This window comes from Dermochelys coriacea, chromosome 9, assembly GCF_009764565.3.
Source record: "Dermochelys coriacea isolate rDerCor1 chromosome 9, rDerCor1.pri.v4, whole genome shotgun sequence".
Lineage (NCBI taxonomy): Eukaryota > Metazoa > Chordata > Testudines > Dermochelyidae > Dermochelys > Dermochelys coriacea.
In genome coordinates this window covers 26,027,650-26,046,376 of record NC_050076.1, presented here as the reverse complement: position 1 = coordinate 26,046,376, position 18,727 = coordinate 26,027,650, and the positions used below count along the sequence as shown (strand labels likewise).

At 41.3% G+C, this 18,727-nt stretch overlaps 1 protein-coding gene across 1 annotated transcript in view; it reads left to right on the top strand.

The window, feature by feature from the left end:
- Positions 1-18,727, top strand: part of ARHGEF26 (Rho guanine nucleotide exchange factor 26) — a 121,160-nt gene that overhangs the window by 64,666 nt on the left and 37,767 nt on the right. The window contains 1 exon segment of the mRNA XM_043492293.1: positions 10,325-10,479. Coding sequence (XP_043348228.1) covers positions 10,325-10,479 — 155 coding nt within the window.

The following is an 18,727-nucleotide window of genomic DNA, read 5'->3' as shown; positions in this document are numbered from 1 at the left end:
AGACTTTATTAAATTCACAGCTGTTTTGCCTGTTGACGTATTGTGTTAAGTACTAAACTCTAATCATTTTAATGAGTTTATTAAAAGGGCTGCATATGATAGTGATATTTTCCAAATCTTTTCTTTTGAGTACAACCAAAGTTACAGATTGTGTTGTTTGTTTCCTTTATCAGTGGCCTGTTGAACAAGAGTCAAATGTGATTTACAAAGATTTTGGTGGCATTTTCAAAGTATCAACAATATAGAAAAAAATCTTCTTTGTACCTCAAAAATGTTCATTTAAAACAACATTTTGTAAGTGGAATATCATACCCATGGGATGACATTATTTCTCAAGAATACTTCTTACTAATGCAGTGACAAAATGTACCATTTTGCGTATTTTTTTTTTTTTTGAAGTCTGTATATTTTAAAGGATTTCTGTACCCCCATCTTGGCTAGGGAAAGTTCATGACTCTGGAGCAAGACTTTTCAAAGGATCCACAGCATTTTTATTGACATATTTCCAATAAAAATAGAAAAATAAGGTGTAAATATTCACTTACAATAACAAAAACAAAATAAGAAATTCTTTATAAGGTGATCATGAAGTTCACTAATGACCTTGGAATAATACTCTCAAGAGATTTGGGAGACCATCTTTTCAGATTTGTCATTCCAGAGCTTCAAGTCTGAGTAATTTCTAGGAGTTTTTATAGCTAAAATGCTCTCAAAATGCCACTGAAAATGTCTTATATTCTTTATTTTCACCACAAAAGATGTCCATAATCTGTTGTTCTTGATTTAGGCAGAAGGATCAATCTCTTACAGTGTACCCTCTTCTAGAATGTATACTGCAACTTCCCCCTCTCATTAGTTTCATGGGAATAAAAGCAACTTTTATTCTTTAGCTTTTTTGCTAAAGTATCATTCTGTATATCTTAAACATGACTCCTTGGTGGTTTAAAATTTAGCCGTGGTTTGAGAGTTTGCCAGTTGGATTGTAAAAGGCTGATTTTTCTTGGCATAGTTTCAATACACTTTATTATGCTGAACCTGTTTCTTGTATATGGAAGAAGACATTCTGCATTCAGCATTGCATATTTTTGACAGTTGGAAAAAATATTTTTAAAAGTCAAAGCGAGTGTTCTCTGGAATCTAACCTGTTAGGAAACCATATGCTGAATTTATTTGGCATAGAAAGAAATGTTGAGGTATTTTGAGTTAATAGCAAATAAAAGCTTAGTTAAGCCCTTTTTAGGTATAAAATAATTGAATATCTTGGGACGGTCTTTCTTAGAAATACACATAATTTAAACTATAAAATAATCTCTAGGGCCCCATATGACATTCTTAGAATTGTTACAATGTTTCATTCAATCTAACTTGGTTCCTGAAGCTTGAATAACCAAAGCCACTTCAAAAATGGTTTAGTTTCCTTTTTATGTACTTATTCAGCTGTTTGCCCATCCTGAAGATTTAATTTTTAGTTGAGATTAGAAGATATTTATTCAGTGTCGTTCAGTTTCAGATTTCATGTACGGTATTGGGGAAGTGAGAGGCTTTTTTCCTGCAAACAGAAATAACAATTTAATTATTTGGACCAGCATGCATTTTGTGACTGCTACTGTCAAAGACCGTTGTTGAAACTCAAGCGCTGTGTTTGCACGATTATGAATTCGTATTTGTGTCAGTCCCAGGATATTAAAGAGAGAAAATGGGTTAGTTAATATATTTAATTGGATCAACTTCCAACAGAAATTGGAGTCTTGATCACTTGGTGGAGAAAGATGGCAAGCGGTATTTGTCTTAGCAATGTTAGGTTTGATTCACATGATTTCGTGATCCCTGAGTTTTGGCTGAGTGGGTTGAGTTTCTGGTTCAAACTGAGCCAAAATTTCAAGCCAAATATTGCTATGAAACTGTGGAAACTTATTACTTTGATTTCATAATGATGAAACTCAATACCTCCTGCAGCACTGAGGAGTTTCTTATGAGTTTCATATCCAAGTACTGAACTAATTAGACCAACGGTTCTCAAACTAGAGGTCATGACCCCTCAAGGGGTTGAGGTTATGGGGGTCCCGACCTGTCAGCCTCCACCCCAAACCCCACTTTGCCTCCAACTTTTATAATAGCGTTTAATTAAAAAACTTTTTTATATTTATAAGGGGGGGTCATACTCAGAGACTTGCTGTCTGAAAGGAGTCACTAGTACAAACGTTTGAGAACCGCTGAATTAGACCTTGCATGGGATGTGAGTTTGAACAAGGTGACAATGAGGTGACAGTGACAAGGTGAGATAGCTACTGATAAAGGGAATTATGTGATATTCTTATAGGAAAAATTGAGAAATGTGGGTTGGTTAGAATTATTGTAAATTGGTTACAAATCTGGTTAGAAAACCAAACACAGTACCTAATTCCGTACTGTTGCATGGGTGTAAATTGGAATAATCTCCATTTAAATAAAACCAGTTTGATTGCACTCTCTGGTCCACTGAGAGCAATTGGGGTTTCATTATCTGCTTGGAAAGTAGCATCTATGTGGTGTCATATATAGATTAAAAGAGGGCATAACAATATTTAGTATATTTATGACTTGGAAAAAATAGTAGAAAAGAGATTAAATTAATGGATAATAGAAAATTGTGGACATTTAAAAGGGAAGTCTTCATTGAACAAGAACTTGCAAGTTTTGTTAAGTGAAAAGCAGCTGGCGGGGGTGGGGAGAAAGATTCTGGCCCAGCATCTACTGTATTTTATATTGGCTTTTATATGTTGTATAGCATAGGCAGGAAGGGCACTTTGTAAACAATTTTATTATTTTACTGTCATTAAAAAGGCATATGCAGTAATATATTTCATATGCAAGAAGAAAATTGTTGCCTCTAAAACTATGGATGTATTTATTCTCACCCTTTAATTCTTGCACCAGTGAGATCACAGCTGAAATACTGTGTTCCCTTTTGGACATAATATTACAGTACAAATACTGACAATTTGGAGACAGTTCAGGAAAGGGCAGCTAAAATACTTAAAAGCCAGAAAAATAAGACACATAAGGAATGATTACAAGGGGTGACAGCTGCATGGAAAAATATTTTTATGAGCATGTAAAAGGGTGTTCTAGAGATGAAAGAAAGTAGTTGTCTTCATTAGTCAAACATGACAAGACAGGTAATGGGTTTCACAGCAAAGAAAGTTTAAATTCAGGTGCAGAGGAATTCAGTAGCTGAAAAATCAGTCACTGGTGGTGATAGAACAGTGAGATAACAGAGGAAGGGGCAGGGTTAAAATTTCATAATTGACTATGGGAAATGGTTAGTGGTATTAGGATTCTGCCACAATAATGGAGGATTAAAGACATCTCAGATTTCCTTTCCTCCTGTACTGCTTCTGGTTCATGTGATCATCAAACACAAGGATATTAGTGAAAGAGTGTATTCCCTCATGGTTAAAGTTTGATTGGCTTTCCATTATAAACTCAGTTTTGATGCCCCCTCCACCCACCTCTAACTTTACCAGAATTTAACTAGTCTTCCAGGGTCTCTGGCCGACTACATGAGCACTCAACTCAGAATACTTAGCTGTGACTCACATGGGGTTTTAAAGTTGTGCAGGAGCAGACACATTCACCATGCTCAGGCACCCCTTGGCATCTAGGACTAGAGAAAGAGAGACACCATGAACAGGCAGGATTGATAAGCGCCACAGTCTGCCCTGACCCAGTGGGTTTCCCTGGTCCGAGCCCCAGCATCTCTTGCTAGGTCTTCAGAGATTATCTGTGTCTCAAAAAGAGTGGCTGAGGCTAGCGCGCTCACTGATTTTATAAGCTTCAGAAGACAATGGGAGTTTAGACATTCACTTCAATAGGGCCTGGCTTTCACACCAAGAATGCAGTCAGAGTTTCTCTCTAGCAGAGTTTATAAACTCTGCAGCAGTGAAGCTCTCCATATTTCCCTTGTCCCAGAAGGTGTCATAATCTCCTGGCTGGGTGTTGAATTGGTGAGGGCTGATTTCCTGCTGCAACTATGTATAAGGATACATTATAGTCCCAGAACCCCTGTTGGTTCATATAAGGGTCATTAAACTTTATGTATATACTTTGTTTTTACAAGCAGTTTACAAGCATATACACAAGTAACTAGAATTATAACAATTTTCATAACTATTCTTGGGGGAGAACCAAGAAAATTAATACTTTTAAGTCATGTACAGGAGAAATAGAAATATACGTCAGACATTTTCATTATCATAAAAAAAAAAAAATCCTAGCCAGAAACCTTTTTAACATAGATGTTTGGACTTAGCCCAAGTATTTCCATGTTAGTCTTTGAGATGATGATGTCAGTACAGATCCCAGTGAAGGTGCACATGCGCCTTATGCAAGCAAGGTTGGAGTCTTTTGAACAGCTGTGTCCACTGGGGCTGTGCATGCATCCTGTGCTGCCTTGTGCTTTCTGGAAAACCTTTCACATGCTTGAAGAATATTTTCCCACTCAGCTGTCAGCCCTCTTAATCATTCCTGATGGGTCTGATAAACCTGATACCTGATGTACTAGCAACGTCAGGCCCACCCAGGATCAGCCTCCCAACAAATGGGGACCCTGCACAGGCCCTGTGGCGAACACCTGCCATTATACCATCTGCTGCAGAAAGGGTGGGAAAATGCTATTAAGTCCCTTCAAAAAAAAAAAAAAAAAAAAGCTTGTATGTCAACCTCTTTGTCATCTCAGTAGTGCAGGAGAAATCCACATTCAGCAAAAGCATCCCAAAGCACAAGAACCCAACAAAGTTCAACCTGTTTGGGAAGAAATCATACTGCTATGCCTCCTTTCAGCTACAGGTGCAAATTGTCAGACCCTTCTGGCCAAATAATAATTTCCTGAATTGGGATGAAGTAACGGCCATTCTATCTAAGCTCCCACCTGAGAAGTATTCAAGGATATCATCAAAGAGGACCACTAAGTACCTAAAATGCCCTCTAAGCTGCAATGGATATTTCAAACACTGTGACTAGATCCATCGCCACAGCAGTGACAATGCGATGGGATTCCTGGTTTCAAGCATTGGCATTCCCAGGGAAGTGCAAGTCACAATAAATCACCTGCCCTTTGAAGAGATGGAGTTATTCAGTGAGCACACAAATAACACACTACATTACTTAAAGGGCACAGAGGCTTCCTGGCACTCCATAGGGATCCATACCTGTCATAAATATAAAGGAAAGGGTAACCACCTTTCTGTATACAGTGCTATAAAATACCTCCTGGCCGAGGCAAAGTCCTTTTACTTGTAAAGGGTTAAGAAGCTCAGGTAAACTGGCTGGCACCTGACCCAAAATGACCAATGAGGGGACAAGATACTTTAAACTCTGGAGGGGGGAAAAAGCTTTTGTCTGTCTGTGTGATACCTTTGCCGGGAACAGATCAAAGATGCAAGCCCTCCAACTCCTGTAAAGTTAGTAAGTAATCTAGCTAGAAAATGCGTTAGGTTTTCTTTGTTCTGGCTTGTGAAATTCGCTGTGCTGGAGGAAATGTGGAATGTAGAATGTAGAAAAACAGGAATGTATTCCTGTTTTTGTGACTTTTTTGTAACTTAAGGTTTTGCCTAGAGGGATTCTCTATGTTTTGAATCTGATTACCCTGTAAGATTATCTTCCATTCTGATCTTAGAGTTGTTCTCTTATCTTTTTTTGTTCTTCAGATAAAGTTCTGTTTTTTAAGAATCTGACTGGATTTTTTGGGTCTTAAAAATCCAACACTGGTTTGTGCTCATCTTGTTTATTCTCAAGCCTCCCCAGGAAAGCGGGTGTAAGGGCTTGGGGGGGTTATTTTGGGGAAATAGGAACTCCGAGTGCTCCTTTCCCTGTTCTTTGTCTAAATCACTTGGTGGTGGCAGCATACTGTTCAAGGACAATGCAAAATTTGTGCGTTGGGAAAGTTTTTAACCTAAGCGAGTAAAAATAAGCTTAGGGGGGCCTTTCATGCAGGTCCCCACATCTGTACCCTAGAGTTCAGAGTGGGGAGGGAACCCTGACAATATCCCAGCCCCTTATTTCAAACAATATAGTTACCAGACCCCGATGAGACAGAGGAAGCCACTATGGTGTGCCAAACAGCCTGATTAGCCTCTCACAGAGAAGCCCAGATGAAGCAGGAAACACCATCTTCCTCCTCCTCAGTGATGTACCTTGCTCCTGTGGCTTGTTAGCAAATTTAATAAGGCTTTCAGGAACTACAAAAGAGCCAATTAAGAGCATGCAGCCTTCTGAATCCACTTTTCCCCATTTCACTAGGCATGGTCTGCCATAAGGTTGGACAGATAGGTGCTAGAGATGCTTATCAGATTTCACTCCGTAGCTCCTACCATCCTCTTTCCCCCAGGATTTTCAGGAATCCTTCTCACAAGAGCCTGTTACAAACAGAAGTGGCCTCATTGCTTTATCTAAGAGCCATAGAGAAAGTGCCAGCAGAATTTGGGGGAAGAGGCTTCTTTCTACTCATGGCATTTCCTTGTCCCAAAAAGAAAGGGGATCTTCGTCCTATATTAGACCCGCAAATACATGCGCAGCCTCAGGTTCAGGATGGTAACACTTGCTTCCATCTTCCCATCTCTTCAGGCTCAAGAATAGTTTTATGCTTCTTGACTTGCAGGTTGTGTACTTCCATATGCTATCCAGGCAGCACACAGGACATACCTAAGATTCATAATAGGGTCCATCCATTACCAGTACTCTCCATTTCATTAAAAGCATTCACAAAATGCCTGACAGTGGTAGCAGCATGTTTAAGAAGACCGGGCATTCACATCTATCCTTACCTAGAAGACTGGCTGATCAGAGGCAGGTCTCAGCAGGAGACTGCAACAGCCCTAGAGTATATGTCCTCTTCATGTTTCCTCAGCTAGGCCTCCTAGTGAACTTTCAGAAATTGTCTCTCAACTCATCACAGATGATAGCCCCTAGGGATTCTATCATAGACTTTCAGTTGGCAAGAGCCTACAACCCAGAGGACAGGTTCTAGTCTCTTCCATCAGTGACAAATTGCCTAAAATCTGATCTGATGACAATGGTGCATGCTTGCTTAGGACTATAGGCTACTTGTCAGTATGTGCATATGTGATTCCAGGCTTCACGTGCAGTCCTTAATTCTATGGCAGATCACTCACTATCTAGGCACCATTTGAACAAGAGCTACAGATCCACTTCAGGTCCTGTGATAGCTGAATTCATGGCTGCAGCTGAAGAATGCTGTGACCCTGCTTTGGCAACAACACTCCTTACAGACACCTCAGGGACAGGTTGAACCATCTGCAGATGCAGGGAACCTGGTCCCAGGATGACTTGAAACTGTGTAAATGTCCTGGAGCTCAGGGCCATAAGATTGGCCTGCGTAGGATTTCTGTCTGTCCTGCAGAATTCCCCAGGGGAGACCTTCACAAACAACCCCTCCTCAGTGCACTGTTATAAACAAACAAGGAGGCATTCATTTATCCCCTTTCTGCCAAGAAGCCATCAGGCTGTGGACATGGTGTCATCAGGGGTAATCCTGTTGATTTGGCATGTTCCAGGAACCAGCAACAACCTGGTGTGACGCTCTCCTCAGGGCACCCAGAACCGTAAGCCACTGTGTTACCTCCTTGCCTCACAAGAGAGAGCCTTGCTGGAGCTTTACTCTGTGTCAGCTCCCTGCCTCATCAGCTAACTTCTTGAGACTCTGCCAGTCTTAACGTTGTCTTGCAGTCAGTGGACCCCAGTTCCAGAGTTCTCCAGTGATGCGTCTCTGCAGTGTCCAATCCCTCTCACTGGACACTCCCAGAAATTTTTAAGTTTGCTGCTTCCAAAGAGACAGTGCACACACCAGCCTGTTAGTTTAGCTGAGGACTGACACTTTACTTCAGTATAACAGCACTGAGATGGCTTATAGTAAAGAAAATAGATGTAAGTGATACTAAGTAAGAGAAAAAAAAACAGGTATGGTAACAAACAAAATAATAAAACATGCTTTCTAGTGTCCAGGGCTGAATTTTATCAAACTAGCATGTTTGTCTAGACAGCTTTCTCCTTGGCCAAGGCAGTTCTATCTGTCAGACCCATTGCAAATATCCAGCTGGCCTCCAGTATATCTCCCAGCCTGTCCAGTCATCATATCTCAGAATCCTGGTTAGGCATTGCATCACAACCCACAGTCATTGCACTTAATGGCTTGGGTGTTAGCTACAGACAGACACTGCTCTATACAGATTCAAGAAATTCTCATACAGAGCAGGAAGCCATTACTAGGAAATCCTACTCCTCTAAATGGAAAACATTTTCCATATGGACAACCGGACAATCTAGACTGAGTAAAGACCCTGAGATTGAGAGTCCTTGACTACGTGCTGAGCTTCAGACTGGTCTAGCGTTTAACTCTCAAGGTCCACCTTGTAGTAACATTGGCATGTCACATTCTGGTACAGTTGTGCTCGGTCTTCTCATATCAAACAGTATCCATTTTCCTCAAAGCCCTTCTGCATACTAACCTCCTGTTAGAGACCCAACCCTGCGTGGGACCTCAGTCATCTTCCCAAAACGTATGGAGCCTCCTTTTGAGCCGCTGTCAAATTTCTTGGTATGCTACTTTACCCTTAAGATGTGTTTTATAGATGCTCTGCAAGGAGGAAGTCAGCAAGTTCCAAGCCCTTCTAACCAGATTTCCTTATACAACCTTTTAGAAAGATATAAAGTTTTGTCGAGACCGCACCTTAAGTTCATCCCTAAGGTGGTCTCCAAATTCAACCTTAATCAAGTCAGTAAATCTGCCAGTGTTCTTCCCAAAACTTCACTTGATGCTGGGAGAAAAGAAGCTATGGTCTCTGTATGTCTCGAGCTCTATTACAGCGGTAGTCAATAGTCGGACAGCGGGCCAAATCCAGACCACCAGATACTTTTGAATGGACCCTGAAATCTTTTTATTTACTTATGATCATTATTGTTCGTTTTTATTATTTGCTCTGGAGTCTGACCTTGACTATACCTGATTAAAAAAAAAATAATTGACTACCCCTGCTCTATTACCTTAATAGGATCAAGCCTTTTAGGTTATGTCCCCACCTCTTTGTGGCTATATTCAGCCCATGAAAAGCACAACATGTCTCATCATAGAGACTTTGAGTACATCGTGCAGTGTATTTCTGCCTGCTATCAGATAGCCGATGGTCCTGGGCCTCCAAATATCAAGGCGTACTCCACCAGGGCACAGGCAGTGTCTTGATCCAGCTTCCGAAATATGCTGATATTTGAGATCTGCAAAGCAGCAACATGGATCAACTCACTTACTTTCATTAAAGATTACACCCTTGAAATGGCAGCCAGGTCAGATGCCAAGTTGATGGAAGCGGTGCTGCAATCATTATTTCACTAATAATTTCCACCATTTAGAGGATGCTGCTTGCTTGTCAACTACAAAAGGATCCATACTGATGCACATTTGAGAAGAAAGAAGGGTTACTTACCCAACAGTTGCTATAAGATGCAGTCAGTTTGGATCCCATGCCCACCCTCCATCCCTGCTTTTCAGAGTCCTCCGCAACCGTGGGCTTTGAACTGTGAGGGAACTAAGGGAAAGTCACAGCTGCTCCACCCTTTTTGCTCTCATAGAGGAGCATGAGGAGGCTCAGGATGCATGTGCGGCTCCAGTGGACTGCTATTCAAAAGGGGCACATGCACATGGGGCACATGTGCACTACTGTAAGATCTATACCTGACAACATCATCTCCAAGAGCCACAATTACTGTAGTAGGGCAAGTAACTGTTCTTTTTCTGATGTTTAGGTGTGGGTTTTGCTGTTTCCTGACTTTCAGATACATTTGCTCTTGTTTTTAACCTTTGTTGTGACTTTACTGACTTTAAGACCTCTTCTATTTTAGTAACTGCAGTATTCTAACCTGGTAAATTTTTCTGTTTTGTAACTTTAATTCTGCTTTAAGAGAGACTGTGGTCTGGGAATATTTAAACGCCATTTTATTTCTGCCCTTTTGAAGAGATTTATTTAGTTCTGCATTAGGTTAAAATATGCTGTTAGGTCCATTTCACAGCGTGCTCAATTCCACATTCTGTTTGTTGTTAATTGATTTGAGCAGATATAGTGTGAAGGTAGCCAGTACTTTTAAAGCATCCACTACTGGCAAGTGTCTCCTGTATTGTACATTACTTTGAATCTTAAAGTCTGTATTTGACACCTATGCTCCTATTTTTATGTTTTGAGTTTATTCATGCATTTTTCCAAATGATCCTGATCCTCCTTTGTCTCTCAGAAGGCTTGTGACTTATGATTAAAAAGTTTTTTTTCTTATATTGTAGCCATTTCCACTGGTCTCCTCTTCCCGGTGGTTAGTGAAAAGGGGTGAATTAACAGCATATGTGGAAGACACTGGACTCTTCTCTAAAAGGACCTGTAAGCAGCAAGTGTACTTCTTCCTCTTCAATGATGTTCTCATTATCACAAAGAAGAAGAGGTAAGAGCTTCAACACTCTAAAACTGCATGTGTGTCTAATTCCTTGAGTCACACACAAGCCACAATTGTCTTGAATGTTGCATGAGTCATCCTTGGGAAATGAGAATGAAAACTTCCTGGCTTCACAACGGCTAAGTTTATTCAATATTTACCTCAAGTATAATTTATTGTTCCCAAAGCATTTTTAGATTATTCCTTTTAGTAACTGTTTTCATGTTTGAGTGAATGAGGAAGATATGAGAAGAAGCGGTTATACATAATATGCTTGCAGCACAAAAACAAAACCTCATGTAAGTGGAAATGTTGACTAAAAATGCGTTAAGTGCTGCCAAAACATCTACAGTTTTGTAGTCATACATTTTGGTATGCTGTGCCTGTATAAAGAATGAATGAATTAAGGAGGCATTTTTGAGTCTCTCGTATTTCTCCATCAGACCGTAATCAGAATTGCATTGGTTGGAGGTCAAACAGAAATGAAAATCCAATGCAGTCAGAGTGACTCAGCAAAGGTGTACATTTTAGCAAGATAAATAAATATGTAGAGCAGGAATGTCTCTCCATGCTATTCTTTCATGGAGAATCTGTATCAGTGATGTGATAGAGGAGGCTGCTGGGAGCACCCTGTTAAAATTCCACCACCAAATTGAAGGGAACGTTACGGTAATTCCTCTGCCTTTGATGGAGTTCATGCTCTCTGCAGATGCTGCTCTATCGTTCCTGACAGAGATGATTTGCTCCTGTGGTTATTAAAAAATAGTTTTGAAGAGCAAATGTTTTGCTTTTGGGTTGACCAGCTACACCAAATATCAGGTATTTTAAAAATGATTTCAAAAATCTTGAGCCTATGCGTCAAACAGTACAATTGAGCACTATACTGTAATTCTGTTGTAGTTTATGCATTTTTTTCAGAAACAAAATGTGAACACTTCCAGCAAAGTGCAGCATGATTTGTTTGTTGCCTCAGTTCTTGGTTGTATTCAAGTGAATATATTTCTCCCCAGCCTGTTCACTGTAGTACACACACTGCTGGGACACAGGGTTTATCACAGGCTACAGGGAACACTTTTATGGGAGCCCCTTTTTGAAACATTGGCAGCGCATCAAAGATTTGTATCACGCATCTTTAAACAGTGTGTACCTTTCTGTTCTCAGGGGACTAGAGTTAATATTTTATTGTGCTGGTAGCTAAGTAAACTTCTGAGTTGGAAAACAATGAAAAAGTCTATTATCTGTGTTACATTGTTTATTGGTTTCCTGTGGAATAGCTTGGTTACCCAGCTTCTAAGATAATTCTTTGTAATAATGTATTCTCTCCAAACTCTGGTTCTTTTGATATATAACATCTTCCAGCTGTTGAAATCTGTGAGATCCTAGTGGACCATATGAGTTACAGTAAATAAAACTTGATCTTAATTATGGAGTTTATATATTCACTGTACCAAGATCTTTCTAAATAAACAAATGAAATTGAAAAGTATTGATTCCTGTGATCCTACCACAGTCATTCTGATCACAAAATATGTGCTGCACAAATGCAGATAAACTTACTGATTACATTCTTTTATGTGATCCATTGCATCTTAGCTGTGCAAAAAAAAAAAAAAAAAATCCATTCCCATGCAGTTTTCAAAGTTAAACTTAAACTGGCTTCTGCACATGTTATAACATTAAATAATTTAATGACTGCACTAATACCATTGGTACAGTTCCTCTAGTTTTTAAGATGTAACAAGGGATATTTTGAAGGTGATATTCAAGTTTAAGACACTATGTGTTTACATTTGCACATTTGGGTTTCACATGTTTTTTTCACTGCTGCCATAAAAATCACTTTGTTGTACCCCTGCATTATAAGTCCTAATCATTCGGCTGCTTGAAATTGTGCAAAATGAGTTTTCTCTCTGTATCCTGAAGCTTATTTTCACTTGCCCTGGCCAAGTCGTTAACCATATTTGTAGAGCTCAGTTAGCACAATGAGGAGTGATTAAGTCCAAATTCTTTAAAGGCCAGGATTGATGGTATATGCCAAAGTAGTCCCACAGATAACTGATAAGCAGTGTTGGTCCAACTATGTTCAGCATGTAGAGCAGTACTTGCATTTAGACTCAGACTTTAAGGACAAAAGGGGCCAGCGTGATCATCTAGTCTGACCTCCTGCAATTGCAGGCCACAGACTCTCACCCACCCTCTCCTGTAATAGACCCCTAACCTCTGGCTGAGTTACTGAAGTCCTCAAATCTTGATGCAAAGACTTCGTTACAAACGTTTTACATACCAGAAGTATAATTAAAAGAATTGAATTTGTGTATTACAGTGAGCAAGCACTCCAGAAAAGCATTTGTTCAGTGAAATTTAGCTATAGGATGATAAAGATCAAGAAACCTCATGATACTGTACACTTAGGCATGCTCCTCATAGGGCTTTATGCTTCCATTCCTGTTGTGCTTTCTTCGTCAGATCCATCCGCAGCCCCTAGTTTGAGCTCATCCTGCATTTGTAATGGTAAGACTTAACAGCCTACCTTTATGTTCTCAAATAGTTGAATGGGATTTAGCAACCCAATTCCCCTTGCTTTAATGGGCATCATATGGCCAAATCCCATGCAACTCTGAAATATTTTAGAGGCTTATGCTTTAAACATCATGCTGCTTTGCAGCCCAATCATGCATAAGTATATTAAATGCGCTTTTGGGGATCGCTTAGGGCCCCATTTACTCTTCTGTGTATCACAAAGAAGCAGGAAACTCAGAGTTGCTTCAGCATGCTTGTTCTTTGATGGGTTAGGGCACTGCAGTGTCTGCTGCAGAACAGCCTAGCCCTTGAAGCTAGCAGATCACAGGAGACACCCAATGAGTCCCTGTGCTTTTGTGCAGCTGGCCTGCTGGTAGCATGGTTCCATTGGGCCATAAAGCATTAACACCAAATGGATTTCTAATGATTAAATCCACAAGGTCAATGAGGGAACCTACTTGAATGGCTCTTCCACTGCTTCACTTTTCACTGTTCCTTCAACCAAAAGTGTGAGAGGCCTGGGCTCCACTGTTTTTACCTCAACTGAGTCATTGTCTTCCGCATCCCTCCTGGCTGCGGGGGAATTAACAGTTGGCAAGTTATAGCCTGAATCCAGCATCTTTTTTTACCTTCTGGCCCAGAGCTTTAAATAGTGGCTAAAAATTCCATCCCTTCTCCATTGTTTAGCATTCAGCTTCTTGCGATTTCCTGATTCAGTTTATTCTCCAGCTTCTGTGGAGTCTTCGAGGACCTAGACGATACGGACTTTTTACGTAAACTTTTCTCGCCTTCTTAATACAAACTTTATGATTTCTATCTCTTGAATGCATGATGGAAGACTGTATGTATCCAGGGTGTCAGACTCTTGGAGAGACTCAAATCCCACTTTTATGGTTGATGGACTGGGGCATAACTTTAGTGCCGGTCACTAACCACCATGCATGGTGGCTCTCCCGTTGATGTCAAAGATTTAATGGTAGACAGTGGCCCTTAAGTAACAGCTAAATATTCAGCTATTATTGTGTATGTATTCAGTATATGTTGTATTCATCATTACTCAGTGAGAAAAATTACCACCACAATTTTTACTTTGTTTCCTACCTTTCCCATCCTTCTTCCCTGTTTTTTGTTGTTGTTCTTCCTCTGCATTTTCCTTCCTGCAGCAACACCAAATTCTAGTCCTCTGTGCTTCACACTCATCCTTATCCCCATTACATCTACTAATATGATTGCTAATGAAATAGTTCACATTGACATTAAAGTCCAGTAATTACCCTTCAAATGTAAACATACTAGGGGGCAGAGGAGTTCACACCCTTTGTCTCTTGAGTCATTATTTCAGTCTTTTTGTATCCGACGGACAGCACTTCATTGGCTGTACTTGGGTCACATCTTTGAAGGTTTTCTTCACAACTATGAGAGCAAGCAGTTTTTTAAAATGAATATTAAATTCTACAGAAACCAAGTATTTAATGTGGTTTCACATAAATACCTCAAGCAGGCTAAATCTACCTATAAAAAGGTTTACATGTGACACCTGAGATATAGACAGTGCTGCTTTAAAATAAAGGTACCCCAATAGAAATCTATATATTTTTGCTAGGTAACATTAATCTTACTTTTATGTGTTCCTCCCGGGTTGAACTTCCAGGGCCATCCCCTCTCCTCTTGCTACAATTGTGTATATAAAACATATCCATTCTGAACTTGACCGGAGGCACTGTTATGGAATTGCTAGGTTCAGAGAACTCTTCATATGTTGCCATTTATCACAGTGTAACTCCCTTCTCTTCACCAGTATATTTATGTCTTCATCTGTAATTTTCACTCCATGCATCTGAAGCAGTGGGGTTTTTACCTACGAAAGCTTATGCTCAAATAAATCTGTTAGCCTTTAAGGTGCCACCGGACTTCTTGTTGTTTCTATAGCCTACATTTTCCCAACCAGTTGGAGAGCTCAGAAAATGAACTGTCTGCAGGAGCATCCCTATAACTTCTCACTGAAGCCTGGAAGTGTTTGCCATAGCAGCATTCCGCTAAGGATAGAACAGAGCTCCCTCTTGAACCTACCTGGATTGGATAGCTCCTACGCACACAGTCCTGGGATCAAGAAGGTCTGGTTTAAGGATTCCAGCTTTCAATATGGAGTGGCTGCATTTGAGCTGGTGTGCTGTAGTCCTCCCTTTCTACTCAAGAAGTAGCGAGTTCATGCTATGTTTAACTATAGTTGAAGCAGACATTCTTTATTCACCCATTCAAAAAGACCCCTCAAACTGCAATATTGTAGATTATTAAAAGGTTTCTTACAAACTGCAAGAATACCTCTATTTTAGTGAGGATATAGAGTTATTAAATGTTTTTAGCTCACTTTCTGTAATCCCCTAAGGATACCACTAAAATCATGTCTGTTTAATGGCTGCACGGCTTGTCAACTCCTGAGATAATCCTGGCAATGGAATGCAGCTGGACTTCATAAATTGGAAACCACCCAAAGGTCAAATAATACTTTGGAATGTTACCTGTTCACAGCTGCTCGCAAAACTGGGTTTGTGCACCAGATTGCTTCCCCCCACCCCCCCAAAAGGAAAAACCATAGTTTCCTAATTAAAGAGGCAAGTTAGATACCGCATCACAAACAAAAGGAAGCAACTTTTTAAATGAAATACTAAAGATTTCAGTGTGTAACTTGCAAGTATCCTTAATGGTGGTAAGCTAAAATAACAGGTACTTACATTTTATTGGTTTAAAAAGACCCATTTGAAAGAGTGAAGGAATAATTTGGGATTTTTTATCTTACATTTTCTAGGATTGTGGGGTTTTTTTTTGTTTTTGTTTTTTTGTGTTTTTAACTTTATATAATGTATTTGGAGCCATGTTGGTCTCAGGATACTGGAGAGGCCAGGAGGGTGAGGTAATGTCTTTTATTCCTGCGGTTTTCAAACTGAGAGTCACAACCCAGTACTGACTCGCAGAATGTAAGGCACTGGGTCGCGGCGGCTCTGTTCAGCACTGCCAGCCGGCCGTTAAAAAGTCCCATCGGCAGTGCTGCCCAGCTAAGGAAGGCTAGTTTCTACCTGTTCTGACACCACGCTGCACCCCAGAAGTGGCCAGCAGCAGGTCTGGCTCCTAGGCGGGGGGAACACGGGGCTCCATGCGCTGCCCCCGCCTCAAGCACCAGCTCCGCACTGCCATTGGCCAGGAACTGGGGCAGTGCATGTGGGCGCAGACAGCGCATGAAGATGGACTGCCTCCGTCCCCCCACAGGGGCCGCAGAGATGTGCCAGCAGTTGGCCACTTCCAGGGGCTGCATGGGGCCAGGGCAGGCAGGCAACCTGCCTGAGCCCTGCTGTGCCGCCAACCAGGAGCCAGCTATAGTAAGCGCCTCCTGGCCGGAGCCTGCACCTCGCACCCACTCCAGCACCCCAGCCCAGAGCCCACACCCTCATCCAAACTCCCTCCCAGAGCCCACACCCCCTCCTGCACCCCAATCACCTGCACCAGGCCAGAGCCTTCGCCTGCACCAAACTCCCGGAACCTGCATCCCTCACCCTCTCCTACAGCCTAACATCCTGCACTAGCCCAGAGCTCCCTCCTGCACCCAAACTCCCTCCCAGAGCTTTCACCCCTCACTCCTGTACCCCAACCTCTTGTCCCAGGCTCAGCCCAGAGCTCCCTTCCACACTCCAACCACCTGCCCCTCAGCCCAGATCCTGCACACCCCCCCACACACACAAACCCCCTGCCCCAGCCCACTGAAAGTGAGTGAGGGTGGGGGACAGTGAGCGATGGAGGGATGGGGAAATGGAGTGGGCGGGGCCTCGGGGAAGGGGCAGAGTAGATCCTGGGTTGATATGAAATTCAAAAAGTGATCTTGTACATAAAAAGGTTGGAGACCACTGGTCTAGTGTGTCTGCTCAGTCCATGATTTTTAGCGTCGAGCAGAGTAATGAATTTAAGCTCCCAGGTTCATATTTTGAAAGTGTTGTGCAGATTTCCTTTGAAGGTGAGGACTGATGGGTCTGAGATAGAGTGATTGCCATGGGATAAGCGTTCACCAACAGGTAATAGGATGTTCTTGTCTTTTATCATTTTCCTGTGTGAGTTCATTTGAGAGTGAAGAATTGTCTGGTTTTACCCACATAGTTGTTGGGGCATTTAGTTCAGGAAATAAATCTTTCCTGAACCCCCACTTCTGACCTTCAAACACCGCCCCCCCCAAAATCTCTCCAAGCTTATCATAAGAAGCAAGCTCCCCACAGACCAGGACACACCAACTCTCCAAGCAACACCAGATCCTGCCAGAACAGCAGATGCAAAACCTGCAGACAGCTCCACTGCTACAGTGATCAACACCCCCCCCCCACAACACACCTTTCAAGATCCCTGGCTCCCACACATGCCTATCCCAACATGTGGTGTACCTTATCCAGTGCCCCAATAACAACTACTTTTAGCTTAGAACTATCTGGATTGTCAAGTCTCTTTTTTTTTTTTTTTTATTCCACCCCCCCATGATTTTATTGGAGACTTCTGGGAGGTCTCACGGCATAGTTATTGCATAGGCACCATGGAAAAAAATTAGTGGGCACCCACCAGCAGCCAGCTCCCCTCCTCCCCCCCCCTTGCCTCCCGTCCGCCGGTGGCTCCACTGATCAACTCCTCCTTCTCCCTCCCAGTGCTTCCCACCCACAGCGATCAGCTGTTCCATGGCGTGCAGTAGGCGCTGCTGGGGGAGGAGCGAGGATGGGGCACACTTGGGGAAAGGGACGGAAATGGGTGGGAAGAGGTGAGGTGGGGGCAGGAAGAGCTGGGGCAGGGGTTCGGGCTTCTTGGTGGATTATAATGGGGTCTTGCAAAAACTAATAATTTGCCTGCCTGCCTGCTGAAAAGTCAAAGCTGCTCATAACTCTTCAACTGCATGTCGCTTAATATTTTTATTTTTTTATTTTTATTTATTTATTTATTTTTAGCATTTACTGAAATCTTCCAACATTGTAAAATATTATTCCATCTCAGGGATTAAAATGAGTTCTTCAAATCTTAAGGAGGTCCAGTTTAGCAACACAATAGTTCTGGCTTCTTTGTCTCATATATCTATGAAAGTATGCTTCTGCAATCTTGTATGAGCTTGCTTACTGTGGGAAATCCTATATTGTTGCTGAGTTGGTGCCTAGAAAAGTAACTTGAAAATTACAATCTAACTCAAAATTGGTCTTTGTTTTTTTAAAAAAATCATTAAAATTGCTTTCTATAGTGTAGTCTTTGAAGTTTTACATATTATCTGCATATTTTGTTTGTCTGCCAGAGCTGCTATTTCCTGGTTGCAGGTGGCATTTTGAGATTTGGGATGAGTATGAATTGTTGGGGGTTTTTTTTGTTTGTTTGTTTTTTTCCCAAGAGGTGGAATCATATTAATTATTCAGAGCATCAGTATGACCATCCCAATAGAATGCACTTGTGCTTATCTCGGTCTGTCTTTGCAATACACACTGCTTCCTCAGGAAATTAACTTTGTGGGTGTGTGAGGACTGAAGACTCTTGTGTGTTAATTTTAGTGCAAAAACTGACATTTCATTCTGTCTGGCAATTGCAGCGTTTCTCACTCCTTGTGAACAAAACAGATTTGGGGTCTGACTGATTTGGTTTACACTAGTGTAAGTCGGAAGGAATTCCTTTAAGATAGTGTAAAACTATCAAGATCAGGAATCTGGCTTGAATGGAAAATATCAAAATCTGT